At 64.8% G+C, this 26,365-nt stretch overlaps 2 protein-coding genes across 4 annotated transcripts; both read right to left on the reverse strand.

The window, feature by feature from the left end:
* Positions 1 to 1,931: 1,931 nt before the first annotated feature.
* On the reverse strand, positions 1,932 to 13,662 carry ELAVL3 (ELAV like RNA binding protein 3). 3 transcript variants are annotated; one of them, XM_058657832.1, is made up of 7 exons: positions 13,509 to 13,662; positions 6,675 to 6,891; positions 6,255 to 6,358; positions 3,895 to 4,048; positions 3,572 to 3,797; positions 3,191 to 3,229; positions 1,932 to 2,291 (listed from the first exon to the last, which is right to left on the reverse strand). In XM_058657832.1, the coding sequence occupies exons 1-7, from the start codon at positions 13,515 to 13,517 to the stop codon at positions 1,940 to 1,942; spliced, it is 1,101 nt and encodes a 366-aa protein (XP_058513815.1). In that variant the 5' UTR covers positions 13,518 to 13,662; the 3' UTR covers positions 1,932 to 1,939. The 3 variants fall into 3 exon arrangements, with proteins under 3 accessions (XP_058513815.1, XP_004595572.1, XP_004595571.1); XM_004595515.3 differs by having other exon boundaries at positions 1,932 to 2,270; positions 6,675 to 6,894; XM_004595514.3 differs by having other exon boundaries at positions 6,675 to 6,894.
* A 2,534-nt stretch (positions 13,663 to 16,196) lies between these two features.
* Positions 16,197 to 25,977, reverse strand: ZNF653 (zinc finger protein 653). The gene is made up of 9 exons (XM_058657736.1): positions 25,673 to 25,977; positions 23,032 to 23,075; positions 22,034 to 22,249; positions 18,341 to 18,982; positions 18,028 to 18,196; positions 17,838 to 17,949; positions 17,317 to 17,431; positions 16,720 to 16,819; positions 16,197 to 16,386 (listed from the first exon to the last, which is right to left on the reverse strand). Exons 1-9 carry the CDS (start codon positions 25,960 to 25,962, stop codon positions 16,209 to 16,211), a joined length of 1,866 nt encoding a protein of 621 aa, XP_058513719.1. The 5' UTR covers positions 25,963 to 25,977; the 3' UTR covers positions 16,197 to 16,208.
* Between the last annotated feature and the right edge of the window lie 388 nt (positions 25,978 to 26,365).

Below are 26,365 nucleotides of genomic sequence, written 5' to 3' on the forward strand. Positions count from 1 at the left end.
CCCTGCCCTGGCAGCGACGGCCGGAGGGAGTGGCTGGGTGGGATGGGGGAGCTCCCCTGCGCACCCCGGGAGGGAGCCACTGGGCTACCTGTACTGTTAATTATTATTATTATGACTTCAATAATTCCACTTCCCCTTTTATAAATAAATTAGGCATAACCACATCTCGGCAAAACTGAAAATACAAATAAAAAGAACAAACGAAGAGAACATTGCTCTTGTTAACTCGCAAAGGAATAGGGGTGTACGCGGGCGGGGCAGGTAATAAATACGTAACATACCATAAGGTAAGGAAGCTAAACTGAGCAAAGGACGAGAGTTAACTGGTGCCAGTTTGTGTCTGTAGTGTTTCCTAAATCTCTTCCGTTTGTTTTTTTGTAACTTTTTCACCACTTTTTCTCTTCCGCTTCTTTTTTTTTGTCGCTTTTTTTTTCTTTTCTTTTTTTTTTTTTTTTTTTTTGTTGCTGTTCTTGTCCTTGCAGCAAACACTCCGATGTTAGCCGGTGGAGAACACGGGAGGGCGGGGAGAGAGACCAAGCCTTTCACAGGACCGCTGCCCACGTGCAAACACAGAACGGGGGATCTGGAATTCCCAGGACTTGGGCTCCCGCTGACGGAGGGCCAGGGAGGGCCAGGGAGGGCCAGGGGGCTCCCAGGGGCTCTGGCTTCTGTCGGGAGAAGCCGGGCTGGGGGGCACATCACCCCCATCCGGGCAGACTCACGAGGCCGAGGGTTGGCGATGCGGAGGGGAAGGGCGTTGAGGAGCCGGGTGTGTGTGTTGGGGGGGCGCCTGCTCCAGGGAGGGCTTTGTGGGATGCGATCCTTTGGCCTTGAGTGTTGGGAGGGGTGGGGTGGGGAGGCTACTTCCAAGAGCCCACCGGGATGCCCGAGTGGAACGAGGTATTGTGTGTCTGGACGCTTGGATGCCGGGGTGTGTCGGTGGGCAGCTGCGGGGCTGGGGCGGGACCCCAGGAGGAGGGTGGGGGGCTCTGGGGGAAGGGGCTGGGCCTGTGGGCGTGTCTCTGCATGCCGGGGTGCCCGAGCCTCCCGGGGCCCTGGGTTCGAAGCCCTCCTGCCCCCTGCACCTGTCCTGGGGGGCGTGTCTCGCGTGGGTGCGTCCATGCCCGTGGTGTGAGTGGATATGTGGCCCTGTGGACGCCCAGCCTCTGCCCCCTGCCCCACCCACCACCCCCCAAAAAAGTTGGTAAACATGAACCTGCCAAAATAGTTTTTTTGTGATTTTTTTTCAAGTTCAAGAATTCCCAGTAAAAATTCTCCACGAGGTCCTTAACCCTTTTTACAAAAATAGAGTTTTTCTCCCCCACCCACCACCCCCCTTTTTTTCATTTTGTTCCTGCTTCGGCCCCCGCCTGCCCAATGCTCCCTGCATTCTACCGAGGGGCTCCGTCTGGGGGTGGGAGGGGAGGGTCTGTGTGTGTGTGTGTGTGTGTGTGTGTGTGTGTCTGGGTGCCCAAGCTCCTCCTCACATTGTTTTTGTTGGGGATTTTTAAACCTGTTCCAGCACGTGCGCGTGCACACACACACACACACACACACACACCTCCCTCCCTCCCATCCCCCCCTTCCGGCCCACCTAGCTGTGGGGGGAGGCCTGGGCAAAGCAGGGGGCCCCCCACCCAGACATGGAAGGGCAGGGCTGTGGGCAGTGGGGTTAGGGCATTTCCTTGCTTGCTTGCTTTTTTAGCCCAAAACAACAAAACAAAACAAAAAACAAACCTTTGTACGAAGCCCAAATGAGTGGAGAGCTGGAGCTGCGTGGCCTGGGGAGGGGGGAACCCCTGGGCACACCCCGTTCCCTGCACCGCGTGCTCACCCTGGGGCTTCTGCAGGGACACGGCGGCCCTCGCGGCAGCCGTCCGTCCGTCCGTGGGTCTGTCTCTCTCGGCCCCTCTCTCTCTGCTGCCCGGGCGGCGGCGGCTCAGGCCTTGTGTTGCTTGCTGGTTTTGAAGGACACCTGCAGCACGCGCTCGCCCAGGCGGTAGCCGTTGAGGCTGGCGATGGCCATGGCCGCCTCGTCGTAGTTGGTCATGGTGACGAAACCGAAGCCCTTACACTTGTTGGTGGTGAAGTCACGGATGACCTTGACGTTGGTCACCGCCCCAAAGGGCCCGAACAGCTGCCACAGCACGCTCTCGTCAGCCTCGGGCGACAGGTTGTACACGAAGATACACCAGCCGGCGCCCGCCGCGCCCCCCGACAGGCCCACGCCGGCCAGGCCGCTCATGCCGTCGATGGCGATCGGGGAGAACCTGGCAATGAGCGACAGAGGACTACCTTGGGGGTCACGCGGGCTCTGCCCTGACCCCCCGCACACCTCCGACCCCGCCCCGTCCTGCCCTGCATCCAGGGACACCTGTAACCAGCGTGACCCCGACCCCACCCATGAGAGAGCTCTCTCCCTGCCGCTCCCGTCAAATGAAGGAATACAAAAATGTTGAAATTTTTTTTTTTTTTTTTTTTTAAATGTTGAAATGTTTACAGAGCTGGACAAGGCTAACTCTGCAGGGGTGTGTGTGGGGGGGTGGGCAGAGGAGAAAACACACCCAGACATGCTCAAACAGCAGGGGACTGTTCCGGGTCCCCCCACTTGCACCCACGTCCACCCCTGCTGCATGAATGAATCAGTGTCTCAAGCTATCTGTTCACCAAAGTGAGCTGGTGACCCCTCTGTGCCACCCAGTGGGGCGCTGGCTGCTGGAGGGCTGTCGGGAGCCCAGCTCCTACCCGGCCCCCACGTTTCCTGGCCTCACCGCTGAAGCCCAAGCCTGTGGGGTCCCATCCATCCCTGCCTGACACGGATCTGACCTCTGTCTGTTGGCGAGTCCATGAAGTGCCAACACCCCCAAGTCCTTCAGTGGCCCGCAGGCAGGCTCCACCCACCACGCCCCTGGCCAAGTGCCCCCCACTCCACGCGCAACCAACAGGGGGATGTGGAGGAGGTGGAGCAAGTAGGCCGGGCTGTGGGGCAGGGACGGGGGGGGGGACGGGGGGACGGGGGATGGCTGCATCCCAGCCATCGGGGTGGGGGCAGCAGGGAGACAGTCCCAAACAGCCCCTAGATCTTCCAACCCCCCCAAGCACACATGCCTTCAGCCCAGGACACAGGCAGACACAGCTAAGGCAGGTGGAGGGGGCAGGGACGGGGACAGCGGGGCGGGGGCACTGTTACCTCTTGACCCCGTAGGCCATGTTGAGAAGATTGTCCAGCCTGTCAGAGCAGAAGCAGGGAAGGGGGCCCCCCGCCCCCGTCCTGGTCAGCGGTGGCCACATCCACTGCCCCACCACCCCCCATCCAGCAGCCTGTCCTCCCCGCCCCCATCCGGCACAGCCCCACCCCCGCCTGCCTGCCAGCCAGCCCCTGCCCGGCTCCCTGCCCGGCTGGACACGGCCTGGCACGGAATAGCAATCCCTCAAGGGCCTGCCTCGCCTGCCCAGCCACAGCCTGGTCTGGCCCGGGGGCCTCATCCTCCTCCCCCTCCCAGCCGGTTCCCAGACGAGGGGTGGGGATGAAGGGGTAGGGGTGGGTGGGGAGGGGTGCATCAGGACCCACCGGAAGCGCTGTGTCTGGTGGTGCAGGGGGCCGGCGTAGCGTCGGGCCGATGACTGGTACAGGTGGGTGAGCAGAGCCTGCCCCGTCTTCTGGCTCGGGTTGTTGGCGAACTTGACCGTGATGGGCTCGGCCGCGCCCAGTGGCTTCTGCCCGTTCAGTCCCTTGATGGCCTCCTCAGCCTCAATCCTCTTGTCAAAGCGGATGAAGCCCACGCCCCGGGAGACGCCTGCCAGCGGTGTGGGGAGGGTCAGCACGCCGGGTGGGTGCTCCCCCTTCCCCTCCCCCACCGCTCCTCCCCACCCCGCCGGGCCGGGCTGGCTGACCTGTGACCTGGTCCACCAGGATGCGGGAGGTGATGATACGGCCATACTGGGAAAAGAGCTGCTCCATGTCCTTCTGGCTCATGGCCTTGGGGAGCCCGCTGACATACAGGTTCGCGTCCCGGATGGAGGCTGAGCTGGGCCTGGCATAGGATACCTAGGGGCGGGGGAGGGCGAGGTGTCAGGCGGCCCACGCGTCCCTAGTGCTGGGGAGGATGGGGGGACACGGATGGTCAGATGCCTCCCTGGGGTGGGAGTGGGACTTGAGGGACACCCCCGGCCACTCGTCTTTCGGGGAGGGGTGGGCTCTAGGATATTGGGCCCTTCTCCCTCCTCTGATGCTCCCGACACCCCCCAAAGAGTGCCAACTCAGTGGAGGGCGGTTCTCGGAGCTCAGGCTCCCCCATCTTGCTGTCCCCAAGCCCACTTTGGGGGAAGGTGTCTTTCATTACCCACCTCCAAACCACAGCCACCAGCTCCAGTGGACACCAGAACCATCCAGTGGGCTCCTCCCATCAAGACCAACTAGGCCCTGCCTCGCATTACCAGGAGGTGGGGGCCTCCTCCCTGGTCCCCAAATGCCGCAGCCCTGGGGTTTCTGCACTTGGGGCTCTCCTGCACGGCCCACTCTGTCATACCTTCCTCCTCCTCCTCCTCCTCCTCCTCCCTCTTCCTTCTCCAACCCCCCGCCTTGCGACTTGTGCAACAATTATCGATTTGTATCGGAGGGTTGAGAGTGGAGAGCCACAGCGGAGCACACCGCAGCTGTACTGCAGGCGGCAGGAGGAGCCCAGGTCACAGCTCCTGCGCTCCCTAGGCATCCCAACCTGCAACACTTCCCACACAGCTCCCTGCTCAGGCCCCCCGCACCCCAGGGGAGACCCCAGGCAGCATGCAGCTCTCTGCCCTGCCTGGCCCAGCCCTGCTCTGGTCTGCGGAGTGAACCAGTGCACGGGCGATCTCCGTGGCCGCCTCTCAGAGAAGTAGAATTTTTTTTTTTAAAGACAAACAGGCAAAATGCTGTTCTTTCTCTAATATTCAATTTCTAAAAGATTTTTTAAATTGTAAAGTCAGATATACAGAGAGGAGAGACAGAGAGGAAGAACTTCTGTCCACTGGTTCATTCCCCAAGTGAGCGCAACAACCGGAGCTGAGCCCATCCAAAGCCAGGAGCCAGGAGCCTCTTCCAGGTCTCTCACACAGGTGCAGGGTCCCCAGGCTTTGGGCCGTCCTCCACTGCTTTCCCAGGCCACAGGCAGGAAGCTGGATGGGAAGCGGGGCTATCGGGACACAAATCAGTTTTCCCTATGGAATCCCAGGGCTTGCAAGGTGAGGACTTTAGCCACTAGGCTCCCGCGCGGGGCCCTCTAACATTCATTTAGAAAACTACAACCCCATGCCATATAGCTTGTCCTCCTCAAGGGCTGTATTAGGGGTGAGACCCGAAAGCGTTTTGGGGTCTAGAATCAAGTGAGGTAAATCCCCCTGGGACCCTCACACTGGAATCCTGAAGGGCTGTACCCACCACACAGGATAGTCACACACAGGCAGAAACACAGATAGGCCCACGAGGCCACACCACGCTGCCCATGGCCACGGCAATGAGACCAGAAAGAGGGGCCCACAGCCACGCCCAGGACCACGCAGGGCAACCAGGGGAAGGGGGACTCGGGTCTCACACACCAAACACCCAACACATGCACGCGACAGCCCGATGTGCCCTCAGGGCCCTGGCTTCATCCAGAGCACCCACCTTGTGGGGACAGCCAGGCCCACCCACACAGTCACTTCCGGCCCGTCTCTGGGGGCTGCCCCTGTCATACCCCGGTGGCCTTCTCTGAACGCAGAGGGGGCGGCAGGTCACGGCCCCATTCTGCCCCCTATCAAAGCCTGGGCTGACCTGGGTGGGAGGAGGGGAGGTTCCAGGAGCAGATTTCCAGGGTGGAGCCCAAATACCCAGAGGGGCAAACCTACAGAGGGGCGTTTCCATGGTGATGCCCCCGCCCCACCCCACCCCAGGGACAACCGTGCTCCCAGCTGCAGCCGGAAAGGGGGAGAGGCCAGGGGGAGGGGCGGCCCCTCATCCCGACCCTCCCACCCCCAAGAAGGCTCCAGATGGCAGATGGACTGCCACCCACCCCCACCCCATTTCCAGGACAAAGGAGGGGACAGAAAAGGATGCGCCCCCTCCCTCAGTCCCACCTCAGGGCCTGGCTGCCTCCCCCGGGGCTCAGGGCAACGCAAGGCTGGCTCTACTCCCCGCCCTCCAGTCCCCGATTGCCACCCAACCCAAGCGACAGTCCTGGGAGATGCGGGGGACGAGGGACGGCGGTGGGGACGGCGGTGGGGACGCAGACCCTGACCTTGATGGTTTTGGTCTGCAGCTTGAGGCCGTTCAGGGTGTTAATGGCTTTGTCCGCGTCGCTGGGGTCCGAATAGTTCACGAACCCGTAGCCCAGGCTCTGCCCTGCGGAGGGGTGGGGGGCGAAGGGGAGATCCGCCAATGATGACTCAAGCTGCCACCTTCTCTGTCTCGGGGCGGGGAGGAGGTGACCCCAGCCCACCAGCAGGGGTTCTCCCCTTCCCTGAACCGCCCCCACCCCCGCCACCTCAACCTGGGCCCCTAGGGGCCTCCCATCTGTCCCTTCTCCCTCCTACCTCCACGTCCCACTCAGGCAAGTCTGCGGCACCTGCCAGCCCTCCTCCTCCCTGACCCCTGCCAGCCAGTCCCACCTCTCCCCAACCCCTGGCTGCCAACCCCGCCCCGCCGCCAGCCCCCACACCTGTGATCTTGTCCCGGACCAGCTTGCAGGATTCAATGTCGCCTATGCTGCCAAAGAGGCTCTTGAACTCATCCTGGGTCATGTTCTGGGGCAGGTAATTGACGATGAGGTTCGTCTTGCTGTCATCAGTGGCCCCGTTGGTGCCCAGGAGTGGCCCGTTGGGCAGGGCCGGGCCGGCCGGGCCCCCCCCCACCTGAGACTCCATGGCCCCCAGTATCTGCTGAGGAGACAACAGGACGCCCCGCTCACCACCAGTCCCCGCACCAGGGGCGTGCTGGGCCTCGTGGGGGTGGGGGGGACGACATTAAAACCTTCTTAAAGAAAGAAAAGATTGGCTGTGAAGGCTCAGTGGCTAAATCTTCCCCTTGCAAGCACAGGATCCCATATGGGCGCTGGTTCTAATCCCGGCTGCTCCACTTCCCACCCAGCTCCCTGCCTGTGGCCTGGGAACGCAGTGGAGGACGGCCCAAAGCCTTGGGACCCTGCACCCGCGTGGGAGACCCGGGAGAGGCTCCTGGCTCCTGGCTTTGGATGGGCTCAGCTCCAGCATTGTGGCCACTTGGGGAGTGAACAGCAGATGGAAGATCTTTCTGTCTTTCCTTCTCTCAGTAAATCTGCCTTCCCAACAACAAAAAGAGGCGGGGCCTGGTGGCTGACAGTGAGGTCACCAGGGGTGCGGCCTGGGAGAGTACCGGGTCCAGGTGAGGTCAGGGCGAGTTGTTACCAGGGATGGCCCAAGTGCTTGGGTCCCGGCGACCCACCACAGCGGCTGGGATGAAACTCTTGGCTCCCGCCTGTCCGAGACGGGGCTGCTGTGGCCACCTGGGGAGTGAGCCAGGGAACGGAAGCTCTCTGGGTCCGTGTCATTCTGCCTGATTTCAGACATATAGAACTCCAAAAATTATAGCAATAAACTCTTTTTAAATATTTATTTTTTATTGGAAAATCAGATTTACAGAGAAGAGAGACAGAAAGAACTTCAATTCACTGGTTCACTCCCCAAGTGGTTACAACGGCCAGAGCTGAACCAGGCTGAAGCCAGGAGCCAAGAACTTCTTCCAGGTCTCCCACACGGGTGCAGGGTCCCAAGGCTTTGGGCCGTCCTCCACGGCTTTCCCAGGCCACAGGCAGGGAGCTGGATGGGAAGTGGAGCAGCCGGGATTAGAACTGGAGCCCATATGGGATCCTGGCATGTGCAAGGTGAGGCCTTTAGCCCCAAGGCTACTGCACCAGGCCCTATTTACTTATTCATTTTATTTCGAAATCAAAGACACAGTTGGATCTCCTAATTGCTGGTTTACCCCCCCCCCCGACTCCTACAGCAGCCAGGCCTGGGCTAGACCCAAGACACAGAACAGAATTCCTTCCGGGTCTCCCATTTGCATGAGTGGTCATCTGGTGTCTCCCAGGGTGTGCTCCAGCAGGAAGCTGGGGTGGAAGCCCACGTGCCCTCCTATGGGATGCGGGCGCAGCCCAAATGCCCGCCCCTAGGTTCCAGGATGTGGGGACTGACTGTTGTGGTCTGTCCCGGCACAGCACGTGGAAGCAAGCACACCCCGATGCATTTGTCATGTCTTCTTAGAAACGAAGGATCCAGCAACGGCAGGAGCAGATTACAGTGGTGCATTAGCCATGTCTGCTGTCGCAGCCAGCGGGCGGGCATCCCGGCACTGTTGACATGACAGAGGCCACGTCTCCCTATCGAAGTGACGCCACACGTGTCCTCAAATATGGGCCACCAGTGGGTGCCAGACGCTGGGTGCCACGCACTGTCCACGCCAGAGCTGTCTTAACCACCAGCTGGTAAACAGCCGTCCACCTGGGAGGCAGAAGTGAACCAATGTTTCTGAGACCTCCCCGTCCCGCCACGGAGCCAGGGTGGGACAGAGAAGTGCACACGCTTTGTTTTTTCCTTGATGCATTATTTACGTTTGCCACGAACATCAGCGCTGACAGCTCTGTCTGTGTGTTCAGATACTCCTCCCCAGGCATCCTGACCTCAGAGCTACTTTGTAGCAATTTCTAAATCACAGACATGCCCGGGCTGGGGGCCAGGCTCCGAGGCTGCAGGGAGCTGCAGCTGGAAAGCCTTCGGGAAGCAGCTAGCGCTGGCCGCCATGGGCACAGTACACCGGTTGGACAGCCCACAGCGCCCATGCGCCGGGCACCCAGGGAAGCCGGGCAGGGCGTTCCATCCTGCCATCTGCATGCAAGCAGCAGACAGTCAATATGTGACAAGTCAGAGATGCTGGTTAACATGAATGGTGGCGTGTGTGTGTGTGTGTGTGTGTGTGTGTGTGTGTGTGTGTGTGTGTGGCGGGAGATCTGATTTTCAACCTGGGGCTTTTTGTTGCCCAATGTGCCCAGTGCTCCTGGAGATGGGCCCTGCTCCAGTTTTTGAGCCTCTGTGAGGAAAACTCCAAAAAGTTGATGAGAAAACAGAATGGTGGGGCCGGCGTGGGGGGAAGAGGGTAGTAGGCTATGCCATGCCTGGTGAAAGTGCCGAGTTCCAGCCCCAGCGGCTCCTCCATTTCTGATCCAGCGCCCTGCGGATGCCCTCGGAAAGCCAGTGGAAGGCGGCCCGAGTGCCAGCGGGGGCCCCTGCCATGCACATGGGAGCCCAGATGGAGTTCTAGGCTCCTGATGGGTTCAGCTCGGCCGCCTGCGGGCGTTGGCTGGCGGAGTGTCCAGGCTCACCGGATGTGCCCACAGCTCTGCCTGCTGGTCTTAGAGCATTGATCCATCCTTCACTACAGCTTCCCATGTGTTGGGACTGGTGTCATGGAGTCACAAACTAAGCTGCCACCCTCGTCTCAGAGCATCCATGGGAGTCCAGCGGCTCCACTTCTGAGCCAGCTCCCTGCGAAAGCACCCAGGGAAGCGGGAGACCTTCGCGAGGCAACTGGCCCCCTGGCCCCCACAGGGGAGACCTGGATGACGGTCCTGGCTCCCAGCTCAGCCCTGACTGTTGAAGCCATTTGGGAAGTTAACCAGCAGCCAGGCCTCTTCGTCTCTCCCTGTCTCTTTTAAACATTTTCTAGAGAAAACAAAATGTTTCTGGTAGGGTCTCATGGGATGGCTTGATGGCTCAATCTTCACCTTGAATGTGCCCGAGATCCCCTAGGGGCACCAGTTCATGTCCCGGCTGCTCCACTTCCCATCCAGCTCCCTGCCTGTGGCCTGGGAAAGCCGTGGAGGACGGCCCACAGCCTTGGGACCCTGCACCTGCGTGGGAGACCTGGAGGAAGCTCCTGGTTGCGGCCACTTGGGGAGTGAACCAGCGGATGGAAGGTCTTTCTGTCTCACCTTTATCTGTAAATCTGCTTTTCCAGTCAAAATAACTCTTTTTTTTTTTAAGGTGTATTCTGCTGCAAATCCAGTATGAAATCCGTGCATCAGTTTTTGGAACCCATACTGTCCATTCGCCTCGTGGATAATCCGAGCAGTGCAGCTCTGGGTCTGTGCCGCACACTGGGCGCCTCAGCCTTGAAGCCCATGTCTGCAAGGGCAGAGCTCTGGGGATGGTGTGTGGAACACTCCGCGGGCCCCTGGGAGCGCCGAGGTCAAGGCCCGGCCCCACCAGCCAGGGCAGCGTTTCTGCTCACCCTGGGAGGCAGCAGGCGGCTGCTGGTGTGTGTGGGTCACCACCCGCTATCTGGAACCACCAGCTGGCCTTCTGGGGTTCCCAACTTCAACCATCACAGGCCTTCTGGGAGTGGCCCAGCGGGAAGGAGATCTTTTTCTCCTTTCTCTCCCAATGCTTTTCCAAAACACAAACTAGTGAACCAGCGAACACATTCTATTGGCTGAGTCTGTGCCCCGGTCCCATCTCCAACCCGCGAACACCCTCCCGGGTCCCCATGCACCGAGCATGCGCAGTGTTCAGTGGTTGCTACACAGCCATGTGCACCCTGCAGGGTGCTGCCAGCTCCTTTTCTCAGACGGGGCACCCTGAGCTAGAACTAGGCTCAGGGTGACAACTGGGGAGTTGGCATTTCACTCTTGGTCTGAGGGACCCTAGAGTTTGCTGGTATTGGTTCCCCCCCGCCTGCCACACAGGCATCTGTACAAGTCCCCCCTGGCATCCAGCTCCCTGCTAACGCGCCCAGGAAAGCAGCTCAGGATGCCAAGTGTTTGGGTCCACGTGACTTTCGCAGAACAAGATACAGTTCTTGGGTGGACCCTGGCCCCTCTTTGGGAAGCTCCGTCTCTCCTCCACTCCTCCCCCAAGTGGGTGCAGGGCCACCCTCTGCGCCTTTCCCAGACACATTAGCCGGGAGCTGGACCAGGCCTTGAACCTGCCCCCCCACGGGATGCTGGCGCCACAGGCAGAAGCTCAACCTGCTATACTGTACCCTTCCAGCACACTTGTTGAGGCTCCGCCACCCTTCTCCCTCCCATCTGTGCCCTGGCTTAACGCAGCCAGTTTCTTCCTCCGCTGAGCCGGCTGAGCCGCTAATGGAGATCAGATCAGATTGGCAGCGACCACACCCACCCTGCTCCAGCCAGCGATGAACGGGCACTCAGGGATGGGGCCAGCCAGCCACCAAAGGGTCCCGCAGGACCTGCCCTCGGGGCTGAGCATGATGGGAGGGGTCAGTTAAAGGGGAGGGGCAGAGGAGGCCTAATGCATCAGACTCCGGGGTGGGGTGTCAAATCCTGGCTGCTGCACTTCACATCCAGCTCTGCGGAAAGCAGTGGGAGATGTCCCAGGTGGGCGACCCGGACGGAGTGCTGGCTCCTGGTCCAGCCCCAGCCCCAGCCCCGGGCATCGACTTGAGAACTGGAGGAGTGAACCAGTGCATGGCACATCTCCGTGTGTCACTCTGCCTTTTGAACAAACCTTAAAGAAAAAGAGGCAGACGCCAGAGGAGGACCAGGGACCTCTCCCCAGCCGGCGCGGACCGGAGTCTCCCCTCCTCTCTCCTTCCCTGCCCTAATGGACTCTTTCCACCATCACACACACACACTCACTCACACACACACACACACACACACAGACCATCCCGCTCTCCCTGCACCTGCAGCCACTTCCTTTGCAAACCTCTCAGCGGGTTCGGACCACCACCATCCCCCTCCCGGCCAAGGCCCCCAGCTGGCAACCCAACAGATGCTGGGCCCCTGGCCACAATAGAGCATTGAGTGGCTACGCCTGGTGAGGCTGGGCCACCACGTGGTGCCCATGGAGCAGCAGGCCACTGCTGGGCCCTCCTCCCTCTGCCCCACCCAGCAGAGTCCCCCGGCCTCCAGGACCTCGCGTGGCCTCTGGCCACACCCTCCTCCCCTTTGTGCACTGGGGAGAGGGGAGGGGAGGGAAGGGGGAAGGGTCCTGTTTTTCTTTCTATTTTTTGGATAGGAAGGGGACAGATGGGAGGACAGGCCTGGCTGAGCAGGCAGCCACAGGCTCAGAGAGGGGAAGGGGCTGGCCTGAGGTCACACAGCAGGCTTGTTTGGGTCAGGTGGGCGGGTCGCAGGTGCCAGGAAGGCACAAGAGTGTGCCACGCATCCTCCCCACCCTACCTCCCCGACTCACCCTGCCCACCCACTGTGCTGCTGAGCCTCAGGTTAGAAGGAGCAGGGGCACCGACGTGCACACGCGGAGCGGCAGCCGGGAAGCCCCGGAGGGCGCAGGGAACAAAGGACGCGCGACGGGCGCAGGGAGCGGGGAGTCGCGGCTGGGATGGGGTGGGGCCAGCGCCGGGCCGGCCCCTCCCCGGGCGCCCCGGCACCACCGGGGGAGCCGCCCCGGGGGCTGGTCCGCCGTGCCTCGTCGGCTGGCTCCGGGGCGAGGCCGGGCCCTCGGGGGGCCTCGCTGGGCGGGGCCCGGCAGGGCGGGGCGGCGCGCTCGGGAGCTGACCAGCTCGGCGGCTGCTGAAAAGCAAGCCGGGCGGCGGGGCGCGTTCAAGGTCACCCCGCGGCCCTGAGCCCCGGCGGGGTGGGGCGCTGGGACTTCTCCTCGGGGATGGGGTGGGGTTGTAGGGGTGGGGGAGGGAAGGATGGCTTCAAGCCCTTCTTGCATCTCCCGGCGGGAGCGCGCCCGCGCGTGTGTGTGGTTTTTGGGGCGCACGGAGGGGGACGGGGGAAGCCGCCCGGCTCCCCACCCCCACCCCGCCCCGCCGGCGGGCCCTCCTCTCCCCTCCCCCGCTCCCTCCCCGCAGCCCGAGGCGCCCGCGCGAGACTCCCCGGGCCCGCGAAGAAGAGCCGAGAAACAAAGAGACGCGGCGGCGGCGGCGGCAGGGCCCGTGGGGCCTCCCGGGCGCGCCCCCTCCCCTCCCCGCTTGCCGCAAGGTCGACGGGCGCTCGGAGGACGAGATGTCCGCTTTCCCCCACCCCTCGGAACGCGCCATCCGACGCCACCCGCTGCCCGCTGTCCTCCCCTCCCTCCCCTCCCCTCCCCCCCTCCACCCAGAGCTCTCGGGGACGCCTGGGCGCCTGGGCTCCATCCAGCATCTTGCGTTGGCTAAGGCGGCCCAGCGGGGTCTAGGCCTGGATGCTGGAGACATCCTGCACCTCCCCGTATCCCAGGCCTGCTGAAGAGGGGGCAATGCCGCCTCCAGGACACCCGCCCCCCACCGCCACCTCCAACCGCCTTCATCACAGTCTGGTCCCCGAGGGCCTCTCCGGCCCGGCTGTAAGCGCCCTTGGGACTCTGGGTGCCGCCCTGCCCAGTCTCAGGCCTGGAGGCACGGACCAGGCTTCCTCGCATCATCATACACACCCGGGCCTACCTAGGCCTGGTCCTACCCCCCCCCCCCTGCATCTCCGCGGGATCCAGGACCCAACCCCTCCCCGCCCCGCTTCCCTCCTCCTCCTCGGCGACAGGGGAATACCTACAGTGACCATTCTCGTGTGCCCGGCGGGCGCGGTCCGTGTTGAGGGCGGCTCCTGGGGTCGTGCACTCCGAGGGGGGCACCCGATGCTCACGCCTGGATCCTTCCCCCGGCGGCCTGGGATGCGGCCGCTGCGGAGGTGGTGATGGTGGTGATGGTGGCGACTAGAAAGGCGACGGCGGCGGCTTCTTCTTCGAAGGCCAAGGACGGGTCCGGGCCCGAGGACGCGCGCGCTGCTGACCGGGCCCCGGGGTAGCCTGAGGACGGCAGAGGATGCAGAGACGGAGCGAGCGAGGGGCTGAGGTCGGCCCCCTCCCCCCTGCGCGGCCCCGCGGGGCCCGGGGAAGTGGCGCTTCGCGACAGAGATCACGACGTCCTGGCCACCGCGGCCGCCGCCCCTCGGTCCGGTCCGGCCTGTCCGAGTCCCGGGTGTGTTCCAGCCGTCGGCCCCGGCCCGCCCGCCCTCCCTCCCTCCCGCCGGCCCGCGCCGCGCGCTCCGCGCTCTGGGCCGCGCCGCCGCCGCCCCCAGCCCTTTATAGCCGCAGCGGCCACCGCCGGCGTCGCTCATTGGCCGCGCTGGCCCATCCCCGCCTCCCCTCGCTCGCGGCGCCCGACGGCGCGGCAGGTGGAAGAGAGCGCGCGCGCGCGCGCCGGCCTGCACCCCGCGTTCCCCGAAAGCACAGACTTGGAGAGGGGGGTGGGGGCTCCAAGGGCTGCCTCCTCCCTCCCCTCCGACACCAGACGCGAGCTGTCCCTGCCCCTTCTTCCTTCCTGAGGGGGCACCCCCTTCTTGGAGCAGCACGCCAGGATATAGTGGACTGCCCAGAGGTGGTGCCTGCCTGCTTTGCCGGGGGAGGATGGCTCAAGGGGCCCAGACACCGGCCCGCTGAGGCTTCTATGAGCAGGGACACGCGTCCCCAGAGTTTCGGGGTGCGGTGTGGGGTGGCTGTGATGGCCCTGATCTATCCGTGCGGGGAAGCTGTCTGCAGGGCACACAAGGCGGGATGAGGTGTACCACCCCCCCACCTCCCGGGGTAGGATGCTGGTGTGAAGGCTGGCCTGAGGTTCCAGACAATCCCCCCACGGACTCCGCAAAAATTCGAGCAAGCGAAGTAAGGCGCTGCGAGTATCAGACCTCCCCCGTGGGGTCGGACCTGCCCTCCCTCTAGGGGGACGGGGGCTTCGTGGGTGCGCGCGGGCGCACGCTGTTCACGTCGGGAGTGGCCGGGTGGGTGAGTGGTGGGCAGCGGCCAGGGCACGGGGAACAGGTGTCGTTAGGGCCCAGTCGCCCCAGACAGCGGCTCAACAGCCTCGGGGGCTCGGAAGCCTGCGGTCGGAGGGTCGCGGCTCCCTCTCTCTCCAGCCTCCTCCTCCCCCTGCTCGAGGTTTGGGGGTGGTGGTGTCGGGGTAAGACTGTCGGAATCCTATCTGACCAATCAGGGGCGGCCCTCGAGAGCACCAATGGCTGGGAGACGCCCCCGAGATGGAGCCAACCAGGGCGCGCAGCGGAGCGAGCTGCCACGCCGATGGACGGGACAGGCCAATCGCGGCGGGCCGCGCGATCCGGACAGCGGCGGGTCCCCGGGTGCGGGCCCTCTCCTCGGCTGGCCGGAGAGGGCTGGGGGGCCACGACCCTTGGCGGCCGACGCCGAGGACGCGTCCCCATCCAGGTCGCTGCTCCGGGCTGCAGTTCCCATGGAAACCGGCTGCAGCCCAGGCTGTGCGGCGCCTCCAGGCGCGCGGACCGGCCTGCGATTGGAGCTGGGGGCGGACGCTTCTTTCCTCGGGTCCCTGCTTGCTTAGTCCGGTCCCCTTCTCCCTACCCCCACCTCCCCGAGCCGCTGCGGCGCGGCAGGGCTCCCTGGGGCACGTGCCCGGGCAGCGCGTGGGGAGGGCGGGTGGTGTCACGCGGCCGCGGCCACTCGGGGCCCAGGCGGCTCTCGCGCCATCTGACGGCCTCCGGCCCCTCCCCGCCCTCGGGCCCCGGCTGGCTCGCGGGTGGACAGCACCGGTGGCCTGGGCATCCTCCCCGGGGGGGAAAAGGGGCCAGAGGAGCGGAGGGGCCGGCCCAGCTGCCCCGACTCCTCGGGGTTGGCACGGGCCCCAGATCCACTCCCCAGCCAGCTTCCCCCGGGGGACGGGGCCTCTTTGTTGAGCTGTGCGGAAGCCACCACCTCCGAGAAGTCGGCCCGAGAGCAGCCTTAGCAACTCCCCCACACGGCGCTCGCCACGAAGCTGCTAGGCGAGGCATGTCCTGCAGAATTAGGGCTGTCCTGCGGCTCCACCCCGCCGGCCCCTGCCCCCACTCCCCCATCCTGGGATCCTGCTCCGCCCCGCCAAGCCCAGGAAACCAGCCAGCCAGCAGGTGCACCGAGGGCAAAGGCCATGTGTGGCTTGAGGGGCAGTACCCAGTCTCCCCCACCTCCCCTAAATCACCCAGGCCGAGGGGACGGGCACCTCCTTTCTCACACTTTAATCTCTCGCTTCGCTCCTGCGCCAGCTTCGCAGCCGGGGATGCGACAGGACACCTGTCCAGGGGACCCAGCCCTGGAACGTGGCTTGCGGGATGTGAGGGGGCGCCTCCTTCCGTCCCGCGGCTGTGCGGGTTCCCCTCAACCCGTCGCGGCTGTCCTGGGCTCTGGCCGGCAGGGGCATGGTGTCCCCAACGGGACGAATAAATAGGGTTGCAGGTTTGGTCCAGTGGTCAGGCGGGTTTGTGGTCCGGGTGGCTCTTGAGCGTGTGGAACTTGACACTGTCCACCTTCTCGAAGCGCTTCCCGCAGCGCTCGCACGTGAACCTGTACTGCACCTCGGCCGTGTGCTTCTTCATGTGCCAGTTGAGCGAGGCGCGCTGGCGGCACTGGTAGCCGCAGATCTCGCACCTGCGGAGGCAGTGTCCACGTGGGGGTGGCAGCGCCCTGGGCCCCGGGGTTGGGGTGTCCTCGTGGGGGTGGGAGCGCCCTCGGCCCCGGGGTGTCCACATAGGGGTGGGAGCGCCCTCGGCCCCGGGGTGTCCACATCGGGTGGGAGCGCCCTCGGCCCCGGGGTGTCCACATAGGGGTGGGAGCACCCTCGGCCCCAGGGTGTCCACATCAGGTGGGAGCGCCCTCGGCCCCGGGGTGTCCACGTGGGGGTGGGAGCACCCTGGCCCCGGGGTGTCCACGTGGGGTGGGAGCGCCCTCAGCCCGGGGTGTCCACGTGGGGAGGGCACTCACTGTAGGGGCGTCTCGCCCGTGTGCGTGCGTCGGTGCACCTCCAGGTGGTTCTTCCTCTTGAAGGACTTGCCACACGTCTCGCAGGTGAATTCGCGGACACCTGACAGGGTAAGAGGAGAAGTGCAGGCGCCGGTGGGGAATGCAACCGTGGGGTGTCCCTGGCCTTGTTCCCCAGCCCCCCTCCAGCCCCCTGACTTGAATTTGGCCCTGCCCTGACTGCTATGGGTTTATAAGGGAGAGCGAACCAGTGGCCGGGAGATTCCCTAAGCTGTCTTCCAAACACATGATATTAATCAATGTCTTTAACAGGATTTCAGGTGAGCTGGAAGCTCGGCCCGGGTTGGGCTGCTGAGGGGATTGGGCAGGGTCTCTGTCTCTCTCATTCTCTCCCTCCCTGCAACAGCCAGGGCTGGGCCAGGCTGCAGCCAGGAGCTCCCTCAATGTCTCCCCCGCGGATGGCCGGGGCAGCCCGGGCACCTGAGCCGCCCACCTGCTGCCTCCCGGGGACAGCTTTAGCGGCAGCTGGGTGGGACGCAGAAGGGGCCCTTCAGCGCAGGTCCGGGGGTGGGGTCCCAGCCGACAGCCCCCGGGCCCGACCTGAGTGGATGATCATGTGTCTTCGCAGGTGGTTGGACAGGTAGAACTTCTTGCCGCAGCCGGGGTGGGGGCACACCTTGGTCTTCCCCTTCCGGTGCACCAGGTTCACGTGGTTCTGGGGGAAGAACGGTGGGGTGTCAGGGTGCCCCACTGCCCTGCCTGCCAACCACTCGGGTGGCAGGCCTTTGCTTTTCTTTCTCTCGTTCATTAGCACTGTCGGGGACCCCCAGCAGGCGCTACAGGAAAATGCATCCCCCAGGGGGCCTGTCGGGGTCAGCTCCTGGGCAGGTGGGGGCTGACCAGACTCTGTGACAGACCCTCTGGGCAGTGCTGTGGCCAGCGGCACATGGCCTGACTAGCCTGGGCAGCCGAGGTGGGCGTCCCAGTGCGTGTGGGTCCCGAGGTTGCGCTTGGTGGGCCATGGACAGGGACAGTGTGCACAGGTGGCCCGAGGGCAGCGTGGAAGCGTGGCTTGAGGGGGACGGGGGGGTCCCGGGGAAGCCGGGTGCAGCTGACCTCACCTGGAAGCTGCTGAGAGCCACGTAGACCTGGCTGCAGCCCTCGAAGGGACAGTGGAACATCTCGAGCAGGCCGTCGGCGTCCGTCACCCGCGACCGCCTGCTGCGCCGTCTCCTGGAGGAGGGCCCTGGCGTCAGCGCTCCCGTGGGTGGCAGGCAGGCTGTGGCCCGCCCCGCCCGGCCCAGCACCCACTTCTCGGGCTCTTTGGGGATCTCATAGATGATGGCGGACATGGCGCCGCCCTCCAGCTCCTCCCCGTCCACCTCGGCTTCTGGCTCGGTGCTCTCGGGCACGGCGGCGGCCAGCTCGGCCAGCTCTGGCGGTGGCTCCTCTTTCTTGAGTAGGTACATGTCCTCCTTCTCTACGGGATGGACAGAGGCTGGGGGTCCATGAGGGGCCCTGGCAGGGGAGGGGAGCGACACCCCCACCCCCTTCAGGGGCCCCACCCGCACCCCTGCCAAGAGCCCAGAGCACACACACACGGACTCCCACCCGCACTCCAGACCTTTCTTTGTCTCGATGTCGGCTACAGTGGCAGCGTCCATGGTGCCAGGCTGGCCACCCTCAGGCTCCGTCTGGGTGTAGGCAGCCACACCCTCCATGATGGCACAGGGCACCTCCTCGCCCAGGCCGCCGCCGCCACTGCCACCAGGGGTGCTGCTGCTGGCCGCCATATTCAAGTGGATGCCGTCGGCCGTGAGGGTGTCATAGCTGGGGCTGGCAATGATGATGACCTGTGAGCCGGGCACCATGCCAGGCACGGGACAGCTGGCTACAACCTCATTCAGGGCCTCCTGGGGCACGTTCTCAAAGAGGGTGCCCGGGCCCGCGCCCATCTGCATGGGCACTGGCACACACACCACTGTCTCCAGGGCCTCGGGCCCGCCGCCCGCCGCCGCCGTGGACACCGCTGAGCTGGGGCCCAGCGCGGTGCCCTGCTCGGGCAGGTTCTCCACGTGCTGTACATCAAAGGGAATATGCACACCCTCCTGGGTGATGAGCCCGCTGCTGCCCACGGGGCTGGCGGGGCTGACCGCAGCTGCCGCCACTGACGCCTTGACCGGCTGGCCTTCGGGGGACTCCTCGCTGTCCGAACCGGAGCCGGCGCTGGAGGAGGCCGAGCTGCCCGCCACAAGGCCATTCCCGCCTGTCCGGGAGAGAGGAGGAAGGGATGATGGCAGTGATGGCCGACGGCTGACGGCCTGCCAGCAGCTGGGTGCTGGGACTCTCACCCCCTAAGCCGCAGTCACTTCACGGGCCTCCCTGCCCTCTTGCCCATCCGTGACTCCTAGGCCCCCTGAGCCTCTGGCCTCGCAGGGTGGGCCCCTGGGTGCCCCTGGCTGCTCCCCACAGTGCAGCATTAGATGCTCTGCGTCTGATTCAGACACATGAGGGGCAGCGCCCACTCCACACACTGGCTGTATGCAGGTCCCCGGCAGCTGGGCGGATGGAACCCCGACCAGGCATGCAACGATGGCCAGGTGGGCCCGGGTCCAATCAGAGCGGCTCTGATGCTGCCTCCCAAGCACCCACAGGGGACGGGAGAGCCCACGCAGAGGGGCCCCTGCAGGCATTCAGTACCCTGCACCCCTGATCTCGGGACAGTGTCCGGTCCCCTCCTAGTGCCGCAGACACACGTGGACAGAGTACAAGAACAAAGCCCCAGGGCCCTGCAGAACACACACGCAGTGGTTCTAGAACACTCGGCCCGGCCCGTGGCTGGCTGGCTGCGGACCTGGAGCTGCTGACACGACGGGGAGGCCACTCAGGCTCAGCCTCTGTGTGCACCTGCTACGACATCTCAGCCTCCTCCGCCACACAGGGGAAATGATGGGGGTCTCGTGGGCACCCCAGCCCCAGCTCAGAATCCCTGGGCTTGTGGGCAGCCCTGATATGCAACTTGCTGAGGCCTAAGTCCGCTCTGTGTTCCACACACTCCTGCCGCCAACACCTGCTGGTGCTGCACCCCAAATATATCCACCCGGGGACCAACGGCTTCTCCCTGCCCCTAGCAGGCGCTGCTCACAGTGCCCCGGGCCCCAGCCCAGCTCCCAGGAAACACACAGGTCAGTTCCACCTCGGGAGCGCCTTCCTCCCAAAGGGACCCAGAGGACTACAGCCCAGCACCCTCTGCGCAGGACGTGTGGCCAGGCAGGACCTAGCAGGTGCAGGCTTGCGCGTGTGGGGGAGCCGGGCTAAACAGACCTCCGGCCCGCAGCACGCCCGCAGCATACCGTCCTTCCCGGCTCGCCCTCCTGCTCTCTTGCCACCTGCCTCGTGCGGCCCACAGCCGGGGGGGCCAGCAGGGCCCTGACTCTGCACCGCCTCCTCTTACACAGGCCTCCGACCCCCTCCCCAGCCGCAGCCCAGGGGTCCTCCCAGGGTGCTCTCCGCTGGACTTCCATACCCTGCTAACTGCTTCTCTACAACCACAGGCTCCACAAGACTCGGGGGGACCACCCAGGCGTCCCCACTGCCACCTGGGACCCCTGCATGCCAGCTGCGTCCTGGCCCCTCCACATCTGGGAGATGGCAGCTGACGGCCCAAGTCCTTGGGTCCCTGCCACCCATGTGGGAAACCCGCGTGGGGTTCCTGGCTCATGGCCTCACTCTGGCCAGCTCTGGCTGCTGCAGTCACTTTTTAAGGATTTATTTTTTTTTTATCGCAAAGTCAGATATACAGAGAGGAGAAGAGACAGAGAGGAAGATCTTCCATCCACTGGTTCACTCTCCAACTGGCCACAATGGCCGGAGCTGAGCTGATCTGAAGCCAGGACCCAGGAGCTTCTTTCTAGGTCTCCCACATGGGTGCAGGGTCCCAAGGCTTTGGGCCGTCCTCCACTGCTTTCCCAGGCCACAGGCAGGGGGCTGGGTGGGAAGTGGAGCTGCCGGGATTAGAACCGGAATCCATATGGGATCCCGTGCGTTCAAGGCGAGGACTTTAGCTGCTAGGCCACGCGCCGGGCCCTGTTGCAGCCATTTGGGGCGTGAACCCGTGGATGGGAACACTGTCTCTTTCCTTATGTGTCTCCCCTCATCACCCTGCTTCAAAATTAAGTCTTCAGGGGGAAAAAAATGACTGCCGCCTCAACGAGACCCTAACGACATGGCTGGGGTCACGGTCTGGGAGTGCTGTGTGCTGGAACCCCCCACATTAACCTCTCTGGGCCGGAGGCGTTGGACGGGTGAGTCCCCGACCCGGCTGCTGCACAGTGTTAGTGCTCCTGCCACTGCCCTGCTGCCCCTTGGGCACAAGATGGGACCCCCAAGCTCAGGCTCCTGAGGGCTGGGGGAGGGAGTGGGGCAGAGAATTACAGACGCACAAAATACAGAGGGCCTGGACCGCGGCCTCCCCCACCCCAGAGGTAGGGTGCCAGGTTCAGGGGACCTGCTGGGCCACCTGATGGTGGCCAACAGCGGACTCCTCTCTTGGTCCTGTTACGAGGGGCAGGGAGCAGCCTTGCTCCCGGGGCCTCCCACGCTGGCCGGCTCGGCGCTGCACAGGGCCTGGCTAGGGGGTTGTGTGCGTGGGATTAGCCTTCACGCTGGTACCTGAGGGCCCGGATCGGGCAGGCCACCCCCACCCCAGCCTGCCTCCCTGCCAGATGGGCCTGCGCCCTCTTCCTGGGGCTGGCAGGCACAGCACAGGGGCAGGGGCTGCAGTCAGGCAACGGGTGGGTGGCAGCAGGCGGAAGAGGCCGCTTGGCGTGCTGGGAGCGTGGCCCACACGCACTGCGGGGTGACCGTGGGCGAGGGTCCCGCCTGGAATACCTCTCGCTCCTGGCTTCCCCTCCACCAGCTGGGATGCCACCTGCTCGGCGCCGTCTGCCAACACGGCTCCACCTTCAGCCCTAGCGGGGCCCCTGGCTGGCACCTCACATACACTGCTGCTCGCGCACAGTGGATGCCCGGCTGCCCCTCGCTGCCTACAGGGATCTCCTGCATCCCCAGCAGGACCACTGCCCCCGCCCCCCAGCCCTGGCCCCGAGCAGGCAAGCAGCCCACGCCTGACCAGAGAGGGAGCGAGCAGAGGAAGCCAGGAAGGAAACGTGAGCCTCCACGGATGGAAGACGGGCAGAGAACTGGCGGGATAGGAACACAGAAACAGGATGGGCTGGGCAGGGAGCTGCTGTGCCACCTGCAGCCCAGCCTGGACCCCCCACCTGACCCTGGCTGCATGCGCGGAGGGGACTCCCACCTTTGTCGCTGTCGGGGTCCGAGTCGCTGAGCGGCTTCAGGGGCGAGTGCAGGTCCTGGAAGTAGCGGTGGCCTGCCTCGCACTGCCACACGGCCGTGGTGTACAGGCCGAAGGTGGGGTCCAGCTCGGCCAGGTGCGGCTCGTACGGGCAGCGATGTTTGTGGTCTTCGTACCAGATGACCACGTTCTTCAGGCAGTTCACATTGCGCCGCCGCCCTGCCCACACCACGGGGCCAGGGGCTCAGTGCCACCACCCTGCCCCCCAGGTACCCCTTCCCCTGCCCACACCACGGGGCCAGGGGCTCAGTGCCACCACCCTGCCCCCCAGGTACCCCTTCCCCTGCCCACACCACGGGGCCAGGGGCTCAGTGCCACCACCCTGCCCCCCAGGTACCCCTTCCCCTGCCCACACCACGGGGCCAGGGGCTCAGTGCCACCACCCTGCCCCCCAGGTACCCCTTCCCCTGCCCACAGACGGGGCCAGGGGCTCAGTGCCACCACCCCCAGCCCCCCAGGTACCCCTTCCCCTGCCCACACCACGGGGCCAGGGGCTCAGTGCCACCACCCTGCCCCCCAGGTACCCCTTCCCCTGCCCACACCACGGGGCCAGGGGCTCAGTGCCACCACCCTGCCCCCCAGGTACCCCTTCCCCTGCCCACACCACGGGGCCAGGGGCTCAGTGCCACCACCCTGCCCCCCAGGTACCCCTTCCCCTGCCCACACCACGGGGCCAGGGGCTCAGTGCCACCACCCCCAGCCCCCCAGGTACCCCTTCCTCTGCCCACACCACGGGGCCAGGGGCTCAGTGCCACCACCCCCAGCCCCCCAGGTACCCCTTCCCCTGCCCACACCATGGGGCCAGGGGCTCAGTGCCTCAGCGCCCCAGCTCTCTCCCAGCCCACACCCCACTTTCCGCTGTGGGGCCCCTCTGGGTCCCCTGTCCCTTCACCTCCTCCCTCCCCTCCCTGCCCCTCCCCCCACACTGTCATCCCACTTACTTTTCTTCCGTTTTGGCTTCTTAGGGACTTGCTCCCAAGGCTTCCTGCAACAGAGAGAGGCTGTGAGGGCAGAAGAAGCGGGGTGATGCCACCCTGCTCTGGGGAGCAGGAGGGAGCTGCCCGAGCATCAGGGTCCCTGGTCCCGCAGCAGCCCCCCCCAGTCAGCAGGACACCCCTGCTGGGCTGTTCACCTCCACTGACGTCAGGATATCCTTCAGGTCCCCACCCTGCCACGGTCAGAGACTGGAGACATGAGGAAAGGGGGGTGGGCACTGGGCACTGAGGTTAGGACGGGGCCCCAGACCCAGCTCCATCCCAGTTCCCAGCTCAGGTGCACCCTGGGAGGCAGGAAGGGATGGTTTGAAACCCATCAGGCAGAGTCCTGGCTTCTGGCTTGGACAGCTGCATACATTTGGAAAATGAATCAAATGTTTAAATTTCTGGGCCTGGTACAATGGCTCAGTGGCTAAATCCTTGCCTTGCATGCGCTGGGATCCCATATTGGTGCAGGTTTGAGTCCCAGCAGTTCCACTTCCCACCCAGCTCCCTGCCTGTGGCCTGGGAAAGCAGTGGAGGACGGCCCAAAGCCTTGGGACCCTGCACCCACGTGGGAGACCCGGGAGAGGCTCCTGGCTCCTGGCTTTGGATCGGCTCAGCTCTGGCCATTGTGGCCACTTGGGGAGTGAACCAGTGGATGGAAGATCTTCCTCTCTGTCTCTTCTCCTCTCTGTATATCTGACTTTGCAATAAAAATATATAAATGTTTCAAAAAGTTCCTTTTTAAGTTCCTAGATTAAGAAGTGAATAAATAAATAAACAGGAGCTGAAGAGGGAAGAGGGCCACGTGCCTACAGATGACCATGAATTGTAAACAAGCAAAAAAAAACCCACAGAGAAGGGCCCGGCGGCGTGGCCTAGCGGCTAAGGTCCTCGCCTTGAACGCCCCGGGATCCCATATGGGCGCCGGTTCTAATCCCGGCTGCTCCACTTCCCATCCAGCTCCCTGCTTGTGGCCTGGGAAAGCAGACGAGGACGGGCCCGAAGCTTTGGGACCCTGCACCCATGTGGGAGACCCGGAAGAGGTTCCTGGTTCCCGGCATCGGTTCGGCGCGCACCGGCCCGTTGCGGCTCACTTGGGGAGTGAATCATCAGACGGAAGATCTTCCTCTCTGTCTCTCCTCCTCTCTGTATATCTGACTTTGTAATAAAAATAAATCTTAAAAAAAAAAAAAACCAACAAAGAAATAAACAAAACAAACCACAAAGAGCAGCCGGGCTCTGCTGTGGCTGGGGCACGAGGGGGCGGAAGGGAGGGGGCGGGCGGCAAGGACCCTGAGAGGGGCTTCCAGGACCCAGTGTTGCCCCGGCTGCAGCTGCCTGTCGGGCCCCCAGGCTGGCATGAACGTGCAGGGCAACAAGCGCCAGACCCTCCGTGGGCGGAGTGCCCCGGGCGCGCTCTGGGCTGGGAGGTGCACCTTCCCTGGCCCCCTGGGTGAGGGGCCACATGCAAACCAGGAATCTGAGTGCCGCAAGACCAGGCGGGAGGAGTCCGGGGAGAGCCCAGGACAAGACTGAGGGCCTCCTGGCCTCCTGTGCCTCCTCTGCAGCTGACGACCCCAGGCCCTCTCGCCCACACCTCCTCGCACCCCCACCTGGCTGCCCTCCTGCCCTTGCCCCTTGCAGGCGCAGCAGCTGGTGCCCTGACCACGGTCAGCCGGCTTCAGCTTCCCCAGCATGGGTCCACTGGGCATCTTTCTCCCAGTTCCTCCCTGTCCCCCAGTTCCCACCCAGGCCACCCCTGGGGTGAAGAGTGCCTTTCCACAGCCGGCTGCAACTCCTTGAACGACACCCCAGCTCCGCTCCCATCCCCTCACTCACACCCAACCCCACACATACACCCGGGGCCCGCCTCTGCCGCCAGCTTTGCTCCCAGGACTGGCCCCAGGGGCCAGGAGGCTCAGAGAAATGGGAGACACAGAGCCCAAAGAAGTTCAAAGTTTCTAAGACACACCCACCACCGGGGACCTCAGAGAGCCGGGCCAGGGACAGAACCCTGGGGTACGCCGAGCAGGGGCCGGTGCGTCGGGGACTGGGTTAGCAGAACCCATCACTGGGCGGCCAGGGCGCCAGCGGGGAGCGGGGCCCCAGAAACCCGGCAGGCAGGCCGAGGGAGAGCCTGGGGGAAAGCTGCTTAGCACGGGGCGGCCTGGAGGCCGGCAGCCGGAGAGAGCCAGGCCAGCCAGGTCAGGCAGGGAAGGCTGTCCCGGCAGGGATCGCGGGTGTAAGATGGGGCGGGGCCTCGCTGGAGGGGCGGGGCCTGAGACCCCTTGCCTCAAACCGGAGGGCGTGGCCACAGGCAGCAGGGGGCGGGGATCGCTGGAGGCCAAAGGGGCGGGGCCTCGAGCTAGAGCTCCAGCCTGGAGAGGCGTGGCCTCGGGCAAGAGGGGCGTGGCCTCGCGTGGGCCGGGCGTGGCCTCCCACGGCCCCTCCTCCTGGTCCTCTCTGTCCTCCCCGTCCTCCCTTTCCCCGCCCTCCCCCCGTCTCCCCATCCTCCCTCTCCTCGCCCTCCCCATCCTCCTCGTCCTCCCTCTCTCTCCTCTCCGTCCTCCCTCTCCTCCCCGCCCTCATCGTCCTCCCTCACCCGTGCCGCCCGCTACGCTGGCCGCGCTCCAGCGAGATGAGGTAGGCGGCCAGCTTGGCGTCGCTCCAGCCGCTGCGGCGCCGCAGGTCCACCCAGGGCCCGTGCGCCTCGCCCAGGTACACGCGCCGCACGTCGTACTTCTTCCGGGACTCGAGCCGCCGCCGGGCCCGGTCGGACTCGGTGAGCCTGGGCCGGCCCCGAGCCTTGCGGCCCGCCGCCCCGGGCCCGTCCTCCCCGCCGGCCGCCGGCTCCGCCCGCTCCGCCCCGGCCTCGGCCGGCCGCGCCGCCATCCCCCCGCCCCGCTCGCCGGCCGCCCCCGTTGTTAGGAGCCCGGCCGGAAGTGGCGCGCATGGCCCGCGCCGCCGGGAGATTTCTCACGCACCGGCTGCCCCGCGGCGGCGCCAAAAAACAAAACACAACAAAACCAAAACACCCGGGGCCGGGCCGGGGGAGCCCGCGGGCGGCACTGCGCATGCGCCCTGCCCGGCGGCCGCAGCTCGGGCTGCAGGTCAGCGGGACGGTCGGAGGCTCCTGGGGCCCCCGGACCCCCTGGGGCCCTCGGGACCCTTGGACCCCCCGGGACCCTTGGACCTCGGGACCCCTGGAGCCCCCGGACCCCCCGGGACGCCCGGGGTCGCGGACTCTGCACTCAGAGACAGGAGGAGGGCGGGTCCCGAGCCGGAAGCGTTTATT

The sequence above is a fragment of the Ochotona princeps genome, chromosome 33 (assembly GCF_030435755.1).
Source record: "Ochotona princeps isolate mOchPri1 chromosome 33, mOchPri1.hap1, whole genome shotgun sequence".
Classification (NCBI taxonomy): Eukaryota; Metazoa; Chordata; class Mammalia; order Lagomorpha; family Ochotonidae; genus Ochotona; species Ochotona princeps.

Coding starts and splice junctions, on each gene's coding strand:
- ELAVL3 (XM_004595514.3), bottom strand. Junction 6,359..6,674: donor GGTCCGGGACAAGATCACAG/GTGTGGGGGCTG, acceptor ACCCCTCCGCAG/GGCAGAGCCTGGGCTACGGG. Junction 3,798..3,894: donor CCTGGTGGACCAGGTCACAG/GTCAGCCAGCCC, acceptor CACCGCTGGCAG/GCGTCTCCCGGGGCGTGGGC.
- ZNF653 (XM_058657736.1), bottom strand. CDS start 25,962: ATGGCGGCGCGGCCGGCCGAGGCCGGGGCGGAGCGGGCGGAGCCGGCG. Junction 18,983..22,033: donor GGACCCCGACAGCGACAAAG/GTGGGAGTCCCC, acceptor TCTCCCGGACAG/GCGGGAATGGCCTTGTGGCG. Junction 17,432..17,837: donor TGGCTCTCAGCAGCTTCCAG/GTGAGGTCAGCT, acceptor TTCTTCCCCCAG/AACCACGTGAACCTGGTGCA.